Source organism: Lepidochelys kempii, chromosome 6 (assembly GCF_965140285.1).
Source record: "Lepidochelys kempii isolate rLepKem1 chromosome 6, rLepKem1.hap1, whole genome shotgun sequence".
In the NCBI taxonomy this organism is placed as follows: Eukaryota; Metazoa; Chordata; order Testudines; family Cheloniidae; genus Lepidochelys; species Lepidochelys kempii.
In genome coordinates, this window is record NC_136385.1 from 132,066,425 (window position 1) to 132,085,291 (window position 18,867).

The 18,867-nt window shown below is 41.2% G+C and overlaps 1 protein-coding gene across 12 annotated transcripts in view; it reads right to left on the minus strand.

Moving 5' to 3' along the window:
- Positions 1-18,867, minus strand: part of TOGARAM1 (TOG array regulator of axonemal microtubules 1) — an 85,368-nt gene that overhangs the window by 63,734 nt on the left and 2,767 nt on the right. For all 12 annotated transcript variants that reach the window (XR_012159626.2, XR_012159627.2, XM_073350262.2 and 9 more), the window contains exon 2: positions 894-1,050. Coding sequence is in view for 10 of the 12 variants with exons in the window: in XM_073350262.2 (XP_073206363.2) it covers positions 894-1,050 (157 nt within the window). In the remaining 2 variants the exon portion in view is untranslated. The remainder of the gene's footprint in view (positions 1-893; positions 1,051-18,867) is intronic.

Here is an 18,867-nt window from a genome sequence, read left to right on the forward strand (position 1 = left end):
TCAGGCACTTTCTAGTTTTATGTCTATCGCCGACCAATTATTAAAAAACACAACAGAAAAGGGAAAATGTGAACATACGCAATAGAAAACCATTTCACTACTGACAAAAACATATTTCTGAAAAGGATACATTATATAAATGTAGCCATTGCGGCATGTTGCCAAATTTATAGTTCAGTGCTCTGTTTATTAAGGTTACTATTCAATAGGGTCTTTGCTAGAACAGTTTCCATGGCAATAAATCACTATTTTCCTCAAACTGTTCCATTGCTCTTCCATTTACTATTCAATCTGAAGTTTGAACTGTATTTTACACAATGCACAAGAACTCTGGTCAAAACTGTTTCCTTGCTGATCTACATAGAAATTGTGATACAGCATTTTTTCTACATTTTAAAATCAGGAGGAAGGTCTTGACTCAAGGTCACCCTGAAATTGTGTCATTCATTTTAGCTGTTAAAAGACTGAACTATTTCCTATTAATCATTTCTTAAATGGCCAAATTAAATTGCATACTTTGAAACTAAGGGCATGCGTACACACAAAAGCTAAACTGATTCAACAAAAGGTGTGATGTTAAATAAATTTAGATAAACCAGTGCAAATTTCTGTGTAGACCAGGATTAAGAATCTGATTGTAGTTCTTGTAAATCAGCACAGTGCCCATGATTTCAATACAGCTATGCCAATTTATTGCAGCTGAGGAAATAACTCTGCTTTTATTTACTCAATACTGGAGCCTTCCTGTTTAAAAAAACAAAAATCACCAAATGATTAAAAATTCTCAGAATGCTGTAAATGAGCACAGATGTCTTACCAAGTTTTCCTAAATGTACCTGATCACTAACAGATCTTCTGCTTATTTAAACACAATTATCTACAATGATACTTACCAGGACAAACAGGAGAATGCTCAGAGTTAAGATCTAGACTATTCTGAAATAAATTCCTTGAAGCTTTTTTTCTGCTAAAAAATAAATCATCACTGACTGGCATTCCTTGAGAAGATCTTAATTTTGGAGAATGAAGGAAATCATTGTATGGACAGAACTGTAAGAAAACGGAAAATGTAAAGAAACATTTATTCATATTAATAATGTGCCCAATTTTTTTCTTTATAAACAGTGGAATCCATAATGAATTACTGTAACACGACATTTAGAAGCCACCCTCAAATAATAACTGTCTTCATTTAGGATCTGCACCATTGCCAAGCTAGACACAGAGGACGTATTTTACTAGAAACTGTGGTGTCAGATGGAGGCGAACAGCACTGAAACCAGCAGCCACTGCTGCAGTTCACAAAGGGGGCAGGACAGGACAGGAATCAGAATCTTACCCTGGATACTCTCAATGTACAACTGTGGAACAGTGTTTGCATGCAATTTACAACTTCCTGTACCCACGGAAATTCATCTGGCCCATAATGTGTACATTCAAGAACTAGCTATGCTGAATGAAAAGGGGGAAAAAAAAAAAAAAGACGATCACCTCTGCTCTGACCTTATATGCCACTCTGGTGGTGAACAGGACCCACAGGAACAACATAAGGCTGGCATAAACCACTACCCTCACAAGCCCCAGTGAAAGCAGTATAATTGTGCATGCCGGGGAAGAGAAGGGAAGGGATGCCTCCACAACATACTGACACTTGAAAATTCTGGGCTCTGAGACAGCTCAGAGAGAGCAGTCAGGAAGCTGTCATATAACAGCAAGCTTTGGGATGCTCTAATTTACACCACGGGCTGCACCAGCCTCTAGCCAATCCAGAATCTCTGTGCACACCTCTAAGAGGCGCACCACAGAATCGGACTCAAAGTCACAGCTGATTTCTCTCATTCTGAAACTTGCAAATGTCATTTTTCCAATTACCTTACATTTAAGATAAGCTTTTCTGAAGTTATCCAGATAAGATGATTCATCAGTATAAAAGCAGGGATGAAGCAGGAATAAAATCTTTTATGCAAGTAAAGGTACTTCAATTTGTTTCAGAGTAGCAGCCGTGTTAGTCTGTCTCCACAAAAAGAACAGGAGTACCTGTGGCACCCTAGAGACTAACAAATTTATTTGAGCATAAGCTTTCGTGTGCTACAGCCCACTTCATTGGATGCATGCAGTGGAAAATACAGGAGGGCGATTTTATATACACAGAGAACAAGAAACAATGGGTGTTATCATACACACTATAACGAGAGTGATCAGTTAAGATCCTAATCACATCAGCCACACCATCAGAGGCTCGTTCACCTGTATATCTACCAATGTGATATATGCCATCATGTGCCAGCAATGACCCTCTGCCATGTACACTGGCCAAACTGGACAGTCTCTATGTAAAAGAATAAATGGACAAATCTGATGCCAAGAATTATACCATTCACAAACCAGTCAGAGAACACTTCAATCTCCCTGGTCACTCGATTACAGACCTAAAAGTTGCAATATTACAACAACAAAAACTTCAGAAACAGACTCCAAAGAGAGACTGCTGAATTGGAATTAATTTGCAAACTAGACACCATTAAATTATGCTTGAATAAAGACTGGGAGTGGATGTGTCATTACACAAAGTAAAACTATTTCCCCATGTTTATTTCCCCCCCGCATACTGTTCCTCACACGTTCTTGTCAACTGCTGAAAATGGCCCATCTTGATTATCACTACAAGAGGTTTTTTTTTTCCCTCTCCTGCTGGTAATAGCTCACCTTAACTGATCACTCTTGTTATAGCATGTATCACACCCCCCATTGTTTCATATTCTCTGTGTTTATAAAATCGTCCTACTGTATTTTCCACTGCATGCATTCGATGAAGTAGGTTATAGCCCACGAAAGCTTATGCTCAGATAAATTTGTTAGTCTTTAAGGTGCCACAAGTACTCCTGTTCTTTTTTCAATCTGTTTTAGAATTTAAATTTTATTTTAAAATTACACAGAAAATCAGAGAGTAGGGATCCAGATGTAATTCCCCACTTTTATTTATTTATTTTTAATACTGATGTTTCAAATCCTGCTTTCCAAGAGTCCTGGCTAAACAGAAGAAATCTCAGATAATCGTTTACTGGAGGACTAGAAGGCTCAAGGGATTGATAAATGGGATATGGAGCCTTTTGCTGGCCTGAATGCAGCACACACTGGTTGCAATATTGCCAATCCAAAAGTGTTATAAATCATAAATCAGAGCACCACACGCACACAATCATGAACCCCTACAATCTAAAGTTGAGCCTCTAAGGATCATATTTTCAAGGTTTCCTCTGCAAGCATAAGGACTAGATCAGGGGTGGCCAACCTGTGGCTCCGGAGCCACATGCGGCTCTTCAGAGGTTAACATGCAGCTGTTTGCATAGGCGCGGACTCCGAGGCTGGAGCTACAGATGCTAACTTTCCAATGTGCTGTGGGGTGCTCACTGCTCAACCCCGGGTCCTGCCACCACTCCACCCCTTCCCACAAGACTCCTGCCCCTCCCCTCGAGCCTGCCATGCCCTCAACTCCTCTCCTCTCCCCAACAGATCCTCCTGCACACTGCAAAACAGCTGATTGCGGCGGGCAGGAGGCATAGGGAGGGAGAGGGAGGTGCTGACTGGCGGGGCTGCTGGTAGGCATGAGGTGCTGGAGGGAGGTAGCAGGTCGGGGGTTGCTGACATATTACTGTGGCTCTTTGGCAATGTTCATTGGTAAATTCTGGCTCCTTCTCAGGCTCAGGTTGGCTACCCCTGGACTAGATTAATTTTTTTTAACAAAGTATGAGATTCTCGTGTAATTTCAGGAGTGGGGGCTTTAGGAAAACACTAAATATGAGAATTGCTATAAAATCACAAGTTGGCAACACAGTGTAGTGATCAAAAGGCAGTCTATATGGAGAATAAGGTGGTCTCAATCCAGTTCCCAGTGGACATGTGTATCACAAAAACTACTGTAACTGGCACCTTTGACTTATCTGCTGAGATGTGCGAATATAGAGACTAAATTATTCACTCAGCCCTGAAGTTCACAGCACTGTTCGGGATGAGATATTTATTAGAGGGGTAGGTACCATCAGAAAGCACTCTATTCAAAGTTTTTTGGATGGAGGACTTCATTCTCCAAGTCCAACAAGCCAGCACCTTTCTCAAGCAATAAGTTCACTTTAGGAACATCTTGACTTTTAATTTCACTGCAAGTATCAGTTTACCCTTGGGTTTGAATTCTGAAAGCAGGAATCTCAACTCAAATTTTTTCAAAAAGTCATAGTGAACACATGGAATTTCAATTAGTCTGATAATTCAACTTCTCTGCAATTTACAGCCTAGAGTATACATTATAACAGACACTGCCTAATAAAATCTTAAAAGGCACATCACTTTGACTGGATAAATGAGCTCAAAATGAAGCTCAAAATAGAGACCTGCAACCAAATACTGCAATGGTCACTATCTAAAACTTTTACATGGAGAAACTGATCTACTGAATACCTAACTATATAAGCTGTAAAACCTTACTACAACTGAACAACAAAAGATGCAGTGTAAACCACAAGACAGTGGCCAATGGTAAAGATTATTAAATGTGTTATGTTGCAAGTACTACTGCTGTAATAATTTGACAGGTTGAAAGTTAGACCATCTTGGCCAGCATACACAAGGACACGTTTTGTCCTCATTTGGACACATACAACTCTACTGAAGGCAAGGGGGGTTCAGAGACATGGCAAAGGACAGATTTTTCTAACAGATCTGCACTAGGAATTATTTTGAGGAAGTTCTATGGCCTGTGTAACACAGGCGGTCAGACTAGATTATCACAATGTTCCCTTCTAGCCTTGGAATCTATTAATTTGGCCCATAATCTTTTCACATAGTGGATGACTGTACCTGAAGTGGTGTAATTATGAGATGTACAGTGTGACTGTGAGCATGTCTTGAATTTTAAAGTTAAAATATTTAATTATGTTTCATAAAATGTCCTAAGAAGCGGTTCAGCTTAATTTCTGCAGCTATAGCATGCTATCAAAAGTTATTTAAAAAGTTTAAACAAAAGCTTGAGGGCTGTTTTTGTAGTTCAAGAATATCTGCAACACACTTTAAAAAGCCACAGCCCTGCCAAAAACAACAAAAACAAAAATGACACCTCTCTGAAATGGAAAAAATGTTTGAATTCTGAAGTTTATTAAGTTATCCATTTTAAACTGTGCTGTCTCTAGTAAGCTTCTTTTCCTCAAAATGAAAAATCCGTTACAGCCTGCATGTGGTAAGTTGGCAGCGAATTCTAGTCTCTCTAAATTCCAAAGAGTCACTTAGCTATTTTGGTTTAAAATGGAACAAACAATTTTTTCAACTGGTTTATGGGGGAAGGTTGTTCGCTTTTGTGATACTATTCCACGTGTACACATGCAAGCATAGCAGTTCTGAAACTGAAATGGTTTCTACATTTGCTTTTGTCTTTATTAGCCAAAACACCAAAAGCCTAAATTTCATTTTAATTTTATGCACTGCTGCCACACAAACTATATTTAAAAGTTAATCCATAGATCAATTCCAAATCTTCATATTCAGGGGCTTAAAACCAGTCCATTGAAAAAACACAACAGCTTAAAACCTGACTTAAGATCTTTGCCCAGGAATGAAAGCTTTATAAATAATTTATAAGAATTAGTTTCTCTTTTGTTTAACTTGTAGATAATCATCTGGTTTGAGATGTATATCACTAAGATTAGTCTGTACAAGCCCAGATGCTTGAGTCTTCCACCAAGACTAGATCCATTTCTAATGAAAGTCTATGGGGAAACAACTTGCTACAAGTCTTTTGGAGCCACTGATTCAAACAGAATTAAAAACAAAAGTAAGAGACATCTCAATTTGCTACAGGACTATTGAAAATAATGGCATGAAACCCTCAATAATGATGTATAATAATGACAACACACAGCATTATATAGTGCTCATCTGCAACACTTTTCTATTAGCAATATTTGACTAATGAGGAAACTAATACAGAGAGGCTAAGTGATTTGCCCAAGGCTACCAAGAGTCTGAGTCAAATCTGGGATTGGAACTCCAGAGCCCTAGTTCCCAGTCCCCTGCTCAGACTACTAGACCAGACTCTTATCTGGATGAATTTACTACTTTTGAAAATTGTTAAACAACTTTGGAGCTTGAAGTTCAGATAGGAAGCACAATAGTGTACAGCACAGGACAAGCAATAAACCTAGAGCTGCCATGGCTGCCAGCTAAACAGAAGACATAGCTTGAAGAACAGAACTCAAGGCCTTCAGCTCCAATCACAAAGGCATCCACTCGTAGTGCCAACCACATAAGTAGAGCCTTGCGCGGATAAAAATTTGCATCCACATCTGACCCTCAAACATGATCTGCAGCTATCTGTACCCACAGATAAAGTAAAGTAGATATCAGCAGACTTGCAGAGCTCTAGATAAAATTTTGATCTGCATCCATCTGCAATCCACAAACCTGGTCCATGGATGCAGATATCGGTGGATATAAAGTAGATATCTGCAGGGCCCTACACATAAGGATACTGGGTTCCATACTCCATGAGGAAAACTAACAGGGTTAGCAACCCCTTTCAACCACCAGACTGTGAAAGTGTCAAACTGACAACTGGAGAACTAGCAGAGAAAAACCATATCCTTACTCACATTGTCCAATCTGTATGCCTCAACTCTGACTAGAGGAACAAGTTTTATTATCATAGGGATAGTTCGGCCCTCGTTCCCATTTAATCTGTGCTCTCTTTGTTGAGAAATGGCAACCAGGATGGTGGTTTTAGTGCACAGATGCTTTTTCTTCTCAGAACAAAATACAAGCTTATATCTAAAACTAATTTCAGAGAACACTGAACAGCCATCAGATGATGTGCATCATTACTGCCCTCACAGGACCCAATCACCAAGCCCCCAAGGAATTCCCCAACTTAAGAAAATCAGAAACGGAGGAGAGTTTCAACTGTATGTATGAACAATGAAGCTACATGAAAATTAAATATGTCTCATGTATACTTCTCTTCTGAACTGCTGCATAATGTTTAGGGCCCTACCAAATTCATGGCCACGAAAAACGCGTCATGGACCATGAAATCTTATCTTGTGTATGCTTTTACCCTATATTATACGGATTTCATGGGGGGAAGACCAGCATTTCTCAAATTGCGGATACTGACCCAAAAGGGAATTGCCGAGGGGGGGAGGGGGTGTCGCAAGGTTATTTTAGGGAGTTACAGTATTACCACCCTTACTTCTGCGCTGCCTTCAGAGCTGGGTGGCAGGAGAGCAGCGGCTGTTGGCCAGATACCCAGCTCTGAAGGCAGCACCCCGCCAGCAACAGTGCAGAAGTAAGGGTGGCAATACCATGCCATGCCATCCTTACTTCTGCATTGCTGCCTTCAAAGCTGGGCAGCCGGAGAGTGGCGGACGCTGACTAAGGGCCCAGCTCTACAGGCAGCAGCAAGCAGAGCAATACCATACCATGCCACTTTACTTCTGCACTGTTGTTGGCAGCAGCTCTGCCTTCTGAGCTGGGCTCCTGGCCAGCAGTCACCACTTTCCAGCTTTGAAGGCAGTGCCGCCGCCAGCAGCAGCGCAGAAGTAAGGGTAGCAATACCGCACAATGCCCCCCCCCCCCACACACACACACACAATAACTTTGTGATTACCCCACAACTCTTTTTTGGGTCAGGATCCCTACAATTATACCATGAAATTTCAGATTTAAATAGCTGAAATCATGAAATTTACCATTTTTAAAATCCTACGACTGTGAAATTGACTAAAGTGGACCTGACTAAAGTGGACCTAGAATTTGGTAACGCCCTAATAATGTTGCTGTACACTATTCGACAGTTGTCTTCCGCCTTCAAGGCGGCTGCTTTTCAGAACTGGGTGAAGTGTTCCACATTCTGTCTTTTACAGAGCAAAAGCTATAGTAACTTTATGTTATGCAAGGTTCAGTATACATGTTCTCCCACACAACAGATTCTTTAAGCGCAAAGTTCAGGTGACAACTACCAAAAATTAATTTTCCGGAAATCCCATAATGTAGTGTTAACCTCTTTAACCGTGACTGTGCAACTGGAAACAAGGAAAAGCAGATCAACTTGGGTCAGTGGGATTTATGAATCAGTAGCAGTTACTCCAGAAACAGTGCTATGCACATCACAGTGGAGGTCTTGATAAACTATATAAACAGAAGTCCTAATCTGGAATTGCAGTGGGCAAGAAAAATGTGCCAGCTTTTGCTAGGGAAGAATAAGGTACTGTGATGATTCAAGTTTCTCGGAACATCCCTGCAGGGGTTGTTAAGGCTGTGTGGTTGTTCTGTCTGGAAAGTCACCATTTCTACATTTCCTGGTTATGCATGGTGACTTTGGTTAATTCAAGTCTCACTTTCAGGAAGGATATGGAAAACAGAAGGTGAATGGGCAGGTCCAGCCTTAAGTCCTCCCTTGCCATATTTTGTGTGGTGGAATTTTCTTGTTTTATACAGACAGTGGAATTTGACAGGAATGAGATGAAGAGATTAAGTCAGTAGCTGCCCAATGCTTTATTAAATGACAGATTTTTAATACCCTTGCTGTGTTTGCAAGACTTAGTAACATTTGAGTATTGGTAGAAATGCAGTTAATTCAGAGGCTATGCGTAATGGCTATTTCTGACATTCCTCAGGAGCCATGTGATACTTGATCTAAATGCTCCTTCTCATGCCCAAAAGCTTCCCCACCTTTATTGAAAGGTGCACTATGCAAACATTAATTCCCCAAGACCAGGAACACATTTGAGTTGCACTACTGGGGCTGCCTCTGGCTCTAAGGAAGCCCCATGCCTGCTCCAAAGAGTTATTCCACCAAGACAACTGCACCATTACGCCAGGACTTTTGCTTAGGACAGTTAATTTCTGCTTCCTGCTAGATGGGTAAAATTCATCGGTGGATGTAACTCATCTGTAATCCTTCATGGATTCCCCCAGGCACGTTGGTTCTGGAGGCGTGCCCATCCCTCCAACAGTGCTTCAGGCCCCCAGGACATACTTTCTCTCAGATCCCATCCCCCATCACAGCTTTACTTTCTTCCCCCAACTCTCTTTAATTATGAATGAGCAAAACACAGTTTTCAGACTGAAGGCAAGAGCACCCCACTGGGGATTTTTAGGAAATTACAACTCAAAAATTTCCAACTCATTCCATGCATGAAATTTGGTGGAAAAGTCCATATGGATCCAAAGGCATGTTACTAATTTTCAGCCTCTAAACAGGGGTAGCATTTACTTAGTATTTGTATTATCTTAGCACCTAGGAGTTGAAGTCATGGACTAGAACCCCATTGTTCTAGGCACTGTACAAACAGAACAAAAAGACGATCCCTGCCCTGACAGAGACAACAGATGGACACAGACAGATGGCGAATACAAGGAAACAATGAAACAATGTTGGCCAGTATATTAGAAGCTGATGGCTAGACATCAATGAAATGTCTTCAGAGATAGGCCAAGATTTTAGTTTGGACAGAAGGAGACATGTCTGGAGTAGAGAGATATGTACATCAACCTATTGACTGTAGTCGAATTTGTGTTTGCTGATGGGATTACGTAGAGAAAAAAGTGCAGCAGGCGAAGGAGAGGATGGAGAACAGAGCCCCCACAGAAAGTTGGGGGGTGGGGGTGCGCAGATGAGGAAGATCCACTGAAGGAGCAATTAGAAAAAGGAGAGAGGACAGGACAGTCATAGAAGCTAAGGGAAGTCAAGATTCCAAGAAGAGCATGGTTGACTGTACCAAAGACAACTGCAGGTTGAGTGTGGTTCTGAACTTTGGCAAGAGTGGTTTCGGTGAAATGCATGGGGCAGAAGCTAGATTGGAGAAGACAAAGTTGAGAAAAATTGTAAACAGTTCATTCATTGAAATGAAGGGGCGGTAGCTGGAGAAGCAAGTTGGGTCACGGGTAGGTAGTTTTTTGGTTTGGTTTATTTTTTAAATCGGAGAAACTAAATCCTGTTTGTATTGTGAAGGAAGAGAGTCAGAAGAGTGAAAGAACAAGGAGACTAATAAGGGAGGAGATGACAGTGGGCATGAGAGTGATCAGGAAATGCGTTAGGATGGGGCCACTGTGGCAAGTGGAGGGGTTACAGAAGGAAAGCAAACTTCTGTATTTGACAGACAAGGAGGAAGAGGAGAAAAAGAGAGCTGTAGGAGGAGGGCAAGGAAAGACAAACCTTTAAACCAAGACTGGATTGGTCTACAACAGAACTCTAGGCTAGCTCAAACAGAATGTATAGGCTTAAGTCAAGAATTATTGGGTAATGCTCTCTGGTATGTATTATGCAGGAGACCAGACCAGATGATCATAACGGTCCCTTCTGGCCTTAAAATCTATTTATAGGCCTTGCAATGGGAACTGGATTGCAACCTTAACTATGGAGTGGCTGACAATGCTCTACAGCAGTTAAGATATTTTATATTCTTGGTGAAGAGTTTTGGTGAAACTGTGTCTCCTTGCTTCATGCCTTTTTTGGCTGGAATGCAAAGGAGAATGTCAGAGTTAATCCATCATGAAGTCAGAGTTTGCTTCCTTTAGTAGTCTCATGTAGTTTGTGTCAATGCCCGGCTCTGCAAGAGCTTTCAGCACTGCATTGATCTCCACTCTGTCGAATGCTTTTTCTTAGTCGATGAAGGCAATACATAAAGGGAATTTGTATTCCCTCGAGCGATCCAATAGCTGGCTTATAGTGAAGATATGGTCTATTATGCTGAAAATTCCTTCAAAAACCTGCCTGCTCTTCACAGCCTGCCTCAAAATGGTAATGAGGTAGATGAACCGGAAGGGTGGAATCAGAGTCAACAGAGAGCAGTTAAAACACCTTAGATTCGCGGCATGCATCCAATGAAGTGAGCTGTAGCTCACGAAAGCTTATGCTCAAAAAAATGTTAGTCCTTAAGGTGCCACAAGTACTCCTTTTCTTTTTTGCGGACAATGTTGTGTTGATTGCCGAAAACTCCAAACTATAGAAAATGCTGCAAGACCTCGACACAAAAAGCAGCCAAGTTGTACTGAAAATGATCTGCTCTAAAATGAAATGGGTGTGATCTGATGCCTTGCCAAAAGCCCAAGTAATAGTCAAGGGAGAACAGACAGAAGAAGCTGAACAATAAGTCTATTTGGGCCAAGAAATTAACATGCGCCGTGATCAGGAAGGTCAACTCTTACGAAGAAAGCAAGCTGGTTGGTGTGTATTCAATTCTATCAAGGATGTCCTCCAAGGAAAAAAAACAACAAGGCAACCTCTAACTCAACAGTACTACCGGAAATGTTGTACATCAGCGAAACATGGTGCTGACAAAGATAGAGGAGCAACAACTATCTGTCACAGAAACAGCGATGGAAAAAAGAATTCTGGGGATTTCAATCTGCGACAGAGTCCCCAGTGAAGCAATGAGTGGAGTGCAGGATGTCGTTGTTGAAAGCAGGTACAGTAAAATGCGATGGGCATATAGCTAGGCTCACTGACAATCAATGGACTGCAGCTGTCCACGAGTGGTCCCCAGGGGAACTGAAACAACCACTCAGCCGACCTCCAAAGAGATGGGAAGATTTTATCGTGAAAAGGCATGGTCACACATGGAGAAGGAAGGCCAGGATAAGACAAGAATTGAAGACGTGTTGTGACTGGAGCAATCTATATGAGTGCTGAAGAACCGATCGATCAAGGTGATATTCTTGGTGTAAAATATTTTAATGGCATCCACCTAAATAAAGCAGCATATGGTCTTGGATATCTTCAAGAAATAGGCAACATCCCTGGTTATTCTAAAAATAAATTAACACCGTTTGCAGCTTTAAAACCAAAATATTTTGGCGGAGTTTCTCCTTTTTTACTTGATTGTTCTATGCTGTGTGGCTCTGCATATTTGAAATAACTGATTAGAAGAGGTATTTGTTCTTGAAAACATGGTCAGTACTGTACCAAAGAGAAGAAGCTATAGTAATAGAATATTAAGCTTATCTAGAGTCCAAAAGTGTGCTTGGCACTTTGCAACAATCAAAACTAAGTTGACAAAAGCGCAGATGGCTCCCCTATACAGTAATGTCACACAAAGACAGAGCAGGTGGTTTTGTTATCTTAAAGGGCAGTAGGGTAAATTTCCCTTCCAGACCCTGCTTCTAACACCAAGTGTGCTGCTGCACTCAGCCTGGTACAGGGCTTGGATAAAAGATGCTGTTAGAGTGTTAGCAAACATATTCTAACTAGTATGTTTGTAGAGTAATGTAGACAGGGCAATAAGCTCCCCCGTAGGCTTTAACTCAGCCAGCTTCGAATGTGTTAGACCTGTGCTGCTCACAAATTTGTATTCATGTAATTAGAGGTGTAATTTTATACTGATTTAGTTTAAATGTTGTAACTCATGTTACCCTTCTTAGCAGTCTGAACCTGACTTACAAGAATTTAGCTTGAATCTGTATATTTACAGCTACAAGTTGAACCCAACAAAAGTTTTAAAGTGATATAAGTAGTCCACAAAGAAAACCTGCACTGGTTTAAGTAAAATGATTTGTCAAACTGTGGCAACTTGTGCACAGGCAAGCGCTTTAACACAGACTACACAACATGCCCTGGTCTACACCTAAAACGCCGAATGACCTAGCTACATCACTCAGGGCTATGAGAAATTTCACACCCTGAGGGATGTAGTTAAGCCAACCTAAGCCAAATGTAGACACTGACACATCTATGAAAGAATTCTTCTGTTGACCTAGCTGCCAACACTTGTAGATGTGCAGGTTTACTTCAGAAACAGAAAAAACCATTCTGTCGCTGCACTAAGTGTCTATGCTACAGCAGTACAACTGCAGCCCTACAGCTGTGTCAATGTAGCATTTGTAGAGCAGACATACCCTGAGAACACATTAGTTTACACATTCCAGAAACACAACTTTTATCCTAATCTATACAAGTCTTGGGGGTTAGTAAACACCAAAAACGATGTAATGTCTCCTAAAAACTTTACCACCAGAGAGCTATGTATATTAAACATTAAACTGATTTCGTAAGTTTTCAGCTACTAAATGGCTCCGAAAGTTAATTTTTAAATGAGCTCAGCTCAAAGGAATGTCTCCACATTAATAGTTAAACATTATAGTTACACCAGAGGTCAGACACTCTAAATATTTTTCTATGATTTTTGTAGTTTGCAGTTTTATTTTTTATAAAATCAAAACCTAAGAATTAAGATTTATCCAAACATTTTTTCTTTTTGGTTTTCCAAGTCTTCAGAGAGTCACATCATAAAGAAGTAGAGCTGATCATCTTTTTCAGTTAGCAGACGATGTCCCCAAGTACAGAAAACAAATGGTCAATTCAGCAATGGCATGAGCACATGCCTCTTCACTGAAAAGCATGGAGTTCATGTATTTCCATCAAAACTGAATTTTCCCAAAGGACATGAACTCCCCCCCGCCCCCCAAGCATTTAGGACCTCATTGTATCAGGTACCAGAAAGCAAATAATAAAAAGAGTCCCTGCCCTAGGTTTCAGATAAAATGCAATTCAGACAAGAACAGGGGGTTGGGATATGAAAATGAGCTAACAATAAAATTAACAGTTTAGAGCAGCAGAATTCTTAGTTTATCTAAGCAGCCTAATATCTCAATGCTTAAAAGCAGCCTAGCAAAACTGGCAGTGTGTCAAAAGGTAAAGGTCCATCTACATTAGCAAAAAGAAAACGAGTACTTGTGGCACCTTAGAGACTAACCAATTTATTTGAGCATGAGCTTTCGTGAGCTCACGAAAGCTCATGCTCAAATAAATTGGTCAGTCTCTAAGGTGCCACAAGTACTCCTTTTCTTTTTGCGAATACAGACTAACACGGCTGCTACTCTGAAACCTGTCATCTACATTAGGAAACATTTTTTAACGGCAGTGGTTATGAAGAGGTTAAGACCCATCAGGTTTGAGTGAAATTAAGCATGGCTGTACTGATCCGCTCCTAAAAGTAACCATTACATAGTCTAACAGGAAAGAGGAGCTCATGGCTCTCTCAGTGAGTGGTCTTCCTAGTTCTCTCTCCTCTAAAGACCTGCCCTCCTCTCTCTCTCTAGGCTTCTCCCTCAAGGGGAGGCTTGTTATTGTCTTGCACTGGAACTCCAAGGAAGAGGGGTGGGGAGTACACAGCTACCCTTCACAATAAACATAAGGTTAAAAATAAAATTCTACATTCTTTACCTATTCCAAAGGAAAACTGATACAGCCCACACTTTGTCTTTAAGAGTATTCAGATACAAAGGATTTATAGGACAAGTTTAAAGAGGAATGGCACACTTCTAATGCATCAGACATTGATACCTTCTGTCACCAAGTGAAGCAATGGTTAGATGGGAAGGGGTATGATTAATGACTATAAACACAAGCCTGGGCTGAGTTAGTCTAATAGTGGACAAGGAAGACTGCTACTCCCAGAATCAGGGCCTACTCACATTTTGCTTTAGGTCTATCCTGAGAAAGTCTGTCTAGTTTTTGTCAACAGGCAAGTTGGGAGTTTGTTTCAACAATTAAAACATACTAAGTACTAGGTTTCAAAGTAGCAGCCATGTTAGTCTGTATGCATAAAAAGAGCTACAGCTTATGCTCTAATAAATTTGTTAGTCTCTAAGGTGCCACAAGTACTCCTTTTCTTTTTACTAAGTACTAGGCATGTAAAAAACATTTAAAAACAGTAACCATGTAACCGATTAAAATTCTATTGGTTACACGGTTAAATGTTTACCCAGGGAACTAGGCACGCAGGGGGTGCTGCAGCACCCCCATGTTTTACGCAGGACTCCTGTGCTGCCCCCACGCCCAGGGATCCCAGCTGCCAGCCCCACATCAGGGTCTCTGCTGCTACCCAGCACCCGAGCTCTGGGCCCCTTGCCTGTGGCTCTGCTGCTACCCAGCATCCCAGTGAGCCTGGGGTCCCAGCAGCCAGGACAAACCACGAGTGCAACAGGATGCCAGGCAGCAGCAGGGTGGCAACTAGGACCTCGGGTGAGGGACCAGCAACCAGGATGGACTTTGGCGGCCCAGAGGGACTCCGGACACACGGGGCGGAGTTTAACCATTAACAGAAACCAATAAGCATCAGGCTTATCGGTTAACCATTTAATACAGTTCTTAGTAGAGATGTGAGAGTTTAATAATGGGCACTTTCCACAGACGACAATTCCAAAATCTCACAAATATCAACATACTCCCCTTAACCCGCACAAATAGTGTTGGAAACTGTTTGCCTTTTAGTGAAGACTGAGACAAATCCTTTTCAAAACCATTACAAGACACACACAAGACATCATGCTCTATCAATTCTAGCACAGTTTCTGTAATTGTGTGGATAACAATATGACACTTTCTATACTAGTGGTTGAACTGTACCCAGCACTTCACTCAGAAAGTGGCTAAATGAAGCAGATCTGGCTTGCATGTTGTGATTATGTGTATCTAGTTTAGCAATAGACTTTTCAGAATAACCAGAATTTGGATGCTAACTTTTATTCTGGCAAGTACTTAGCAGTGTATGGGTACAATGTTACGTGGGGAAGAGTTACATTTTAATGTAAAGGTTATGATTAAGGAATTTTCTGGTTATTCAGCCACCCTTCAAGTAAGAGTGGACAAGGGGCACATGGGATTACCAGAGGCAGAGTGCGACTGACAAAATCTTCAAATTCAAACACCTCAAAGTCATCACTCTGCCTTACAGACAACTACAACATAAGAATAGACAGACTATAAAATGAAAGTGAGGCAGACAGTTCTAAGTCACAGGTAGGGGAAAGACAGGAACAGAAAACATTTCCAGAGGGGACTGGGTGTCTCTGAGAAAAGTTTAGGAGATACAGAACATTCCATTTTTAAAACAAAAATGAAGTTCAAATACAGTCCTACAGGCTGCATCTTCACTCCGGAAGATAATCCTGTCACACTAACCACAGAAATCTGAACAGCAGTAGTGAAGGCAAGTAGAGTCTTTATTTTCACTGAACGGCTCCTTGGCAAAGCCTTGAGCAGCAAGAGTAATGGAGCTGTCTGCAAGCTCATGGAAGATGTAGAGCAATGTAATATCATGTTCGGATTTTGCAACCCAAAGGCTAGAATTTGGATGCCTAAATCGCATTATGGATCTAGCCCCAACTGCCACTTAGCCCAAAATTCAGATCCTCAAAACCCCCACTCAGCTTCCAGCTAACCCTTGTAGGTACTGAAGTCCCCAGGCACCCATGTTTCTTTTAGGCATCTAAAAATCTGCCACTGGCCACGCGCAAAGCGACCTCAGTCCTGATGCCCACGTGCCACGCTCACGCCCAAGCCCCGACAGGATCCTCCAGCTAGGCATTCCTCTATTTCACCTGCAGGGCCCAATGCAGAAGGTATTCTCAGAAGCTACCTAACAGATCAGGCCCTAAACCTAAACAAAGTGACAGCACTGGAGGAGGAAAAGGTGGCCTCCTGATAACCTTTAGCCCAGCATTGAGAGTGCTCATCCAGGATATGGAAGTCCTGGATTCAAATACCCCCTTTGTCCAATTTGGAGCTGGGATGTGAACCTACCTGTCTGGAGAGTGCACTAACAACTGGGCTATGAGATATGCTGGGGTGGGTCCCCCAATCTCTTCTGTTGAAGCCATTCCACTTCATGTAAAACACTTAAATACTCACTGGAACAGAGAATTGAAGGTGGATCTCCCACAGGCTAGGTGAGGGTCCTGACCACTCAGCTAGCTACTGAGTCAGCCTCACTCTGTCTCTGGATCAGTGAACATATATGAAAAGTGAAATGGCTTCAGCAGGAGAGACAGAGACCTCCCCACACCAGAATATTCCATAGGTAGGCTTGGCAGAAATTTTTTTAATAATTTCAACAAATATTGATATTTTATAAGCATAATTTCTATTTGTACCATTGAAATTTTCACTTGGGCAAAATCATGGGACTTAAGCATTTTTTATGTTTATCAATTTACATTTTCACTGTTGTGGGAAATTATAAGGGTCAGAATTATTTAATGACAGCAGACATTGAGATTAAAAAAAAGTTACAGCTTTATAACCATTAAAACAAACTGACAACATCACATGTCCAAATATACAGAGTAAATATAATTAAAATCAAACTCAAGTGCTCGCAGTTATTACTGAAAGAAATATTTTTTAATGAGTCTGTGTGTCCGACGAAATTGACATTTACAATAACCAATAAAAATCTAATCCTTCCAAGCCTATCCATAGGCTAGTGGTTAAGACACTCCAAAGATCCAGGTTCAAATCCCTGTCCACAACAGACGGGGGGGGTGGAGGGTATTTGAATCCAAGTCTCCCACATCTTGGGTGAGTGATCTGAATGCTGGGGTGAATGTGCTAAATGGAAGAAGGGGGCATCACCTGTCTTTTTTTTTTTTCTCCCTAGCAAGAAAGGTCTTAGGCACGTAACTCCAGGAGATGTGAATTCCAGATGGAGGTAGGCCCCTAAGTCCCTTTAAGAGACCAAGCTTAGGCACATCTCACCCCAGTATTTCCTATTGGCTACCTTAGGCAGCTCAGTCCCCACTCAGCTTGCTAGCTTTTGTTGATCCCATTCTTAGGCACCTAACCCCGCCCCCCCCCGTGCATTATACAGAGAAGCTGGGCAGCTAACTCCGGGCTGAGGAGTCCATTGGCAGAAGGGTGCCTAAAATTAGGCACTGCAACACTGAGCCTAAGCCTCTTTGTCAATCCAGCCCATTGAGTTTTACATAAAACCTTATGTTCTGCAAAGACTGTTGGTGCAGCTGTAGGTTCCTCATCTGACACATACTTTTTCAAGTTCTAGTCTACGCATATTTTAGGTGTGCCAACACCAAGAGGAAAACAGTGCATTTAGCATGGTACAAGATGACATTATTGAGAAAGGTGGGATAAATAAGAGGAAAGTTTGTGCTAAAAATTAAAGGTTTCCTGCACAAGTTCTGTGTAGAAGAAGAAATTGTAGTGAACAATTCATTACCATCCGAGGCTGTTTCTCCAGGTCAAAACAAGCACACTGATGGGGTGGTGTGGGAAAATTTTACACCATTCCCGCCCATACTTTACTGATTCTGTGGTTAAATGGAGGCCTTTAGTCTCAAGTGTTGTCAATATGGCCACTTTTGCCCACTGTTTTTGTGAGTGGACCTCCCCTTTGAGGTCTCTCCCCAATCTACAGGCATCAAATATGTCCACTTTTGAAAGCACATTCACTTGAAAAAAATTGGAACCATTTCACAGCAACCAGTTGTGATGTCACGGAGAGGATTGTCTTTTCAAGCAGTGAACAAGAGGTAATTTCTGAAGTTCCATATTCATAAAAAGTTTCCTAATGTTAAAAAAAGTGAAAGATTTGTGACACTAATGTATACCATAGTATACAACTCGATTCAGTTTACAATTAGTACACTGTCAATTAGCAATTACCTACACAATTAGCATTAATATAATTGTTAGTCTCAGAAATGAGGACAAGAACTGAGTGAAATCTCTTCTAACCCGCAGAGATGGCAGGCCAGCATCGAAACCCTTACCTAGACTATCTGTTCTGTGGATAAATATATGACAGTAGTGCCCAGGACTGCCAATCTGAAAGTTTCATCACTTCAGATATTAGCACAAATATATACACACTGATTAAGGAATGTGCTTGTGCATAATCAATCTCCCCCTTTTTCAATTTCTCAGTGGTTCTATATCCATTATGTGGGGCAAATTAGTTCAGGGGAAAAGCTCAAGGTACTGAAACATATGAGCAAAATATAGAGCTTAGAATAGCTACATGACTGAAAATTAACTTATAAATGGAAAACATATTCAGTGGGGAAACTGTTTCAGTAAGACTGATT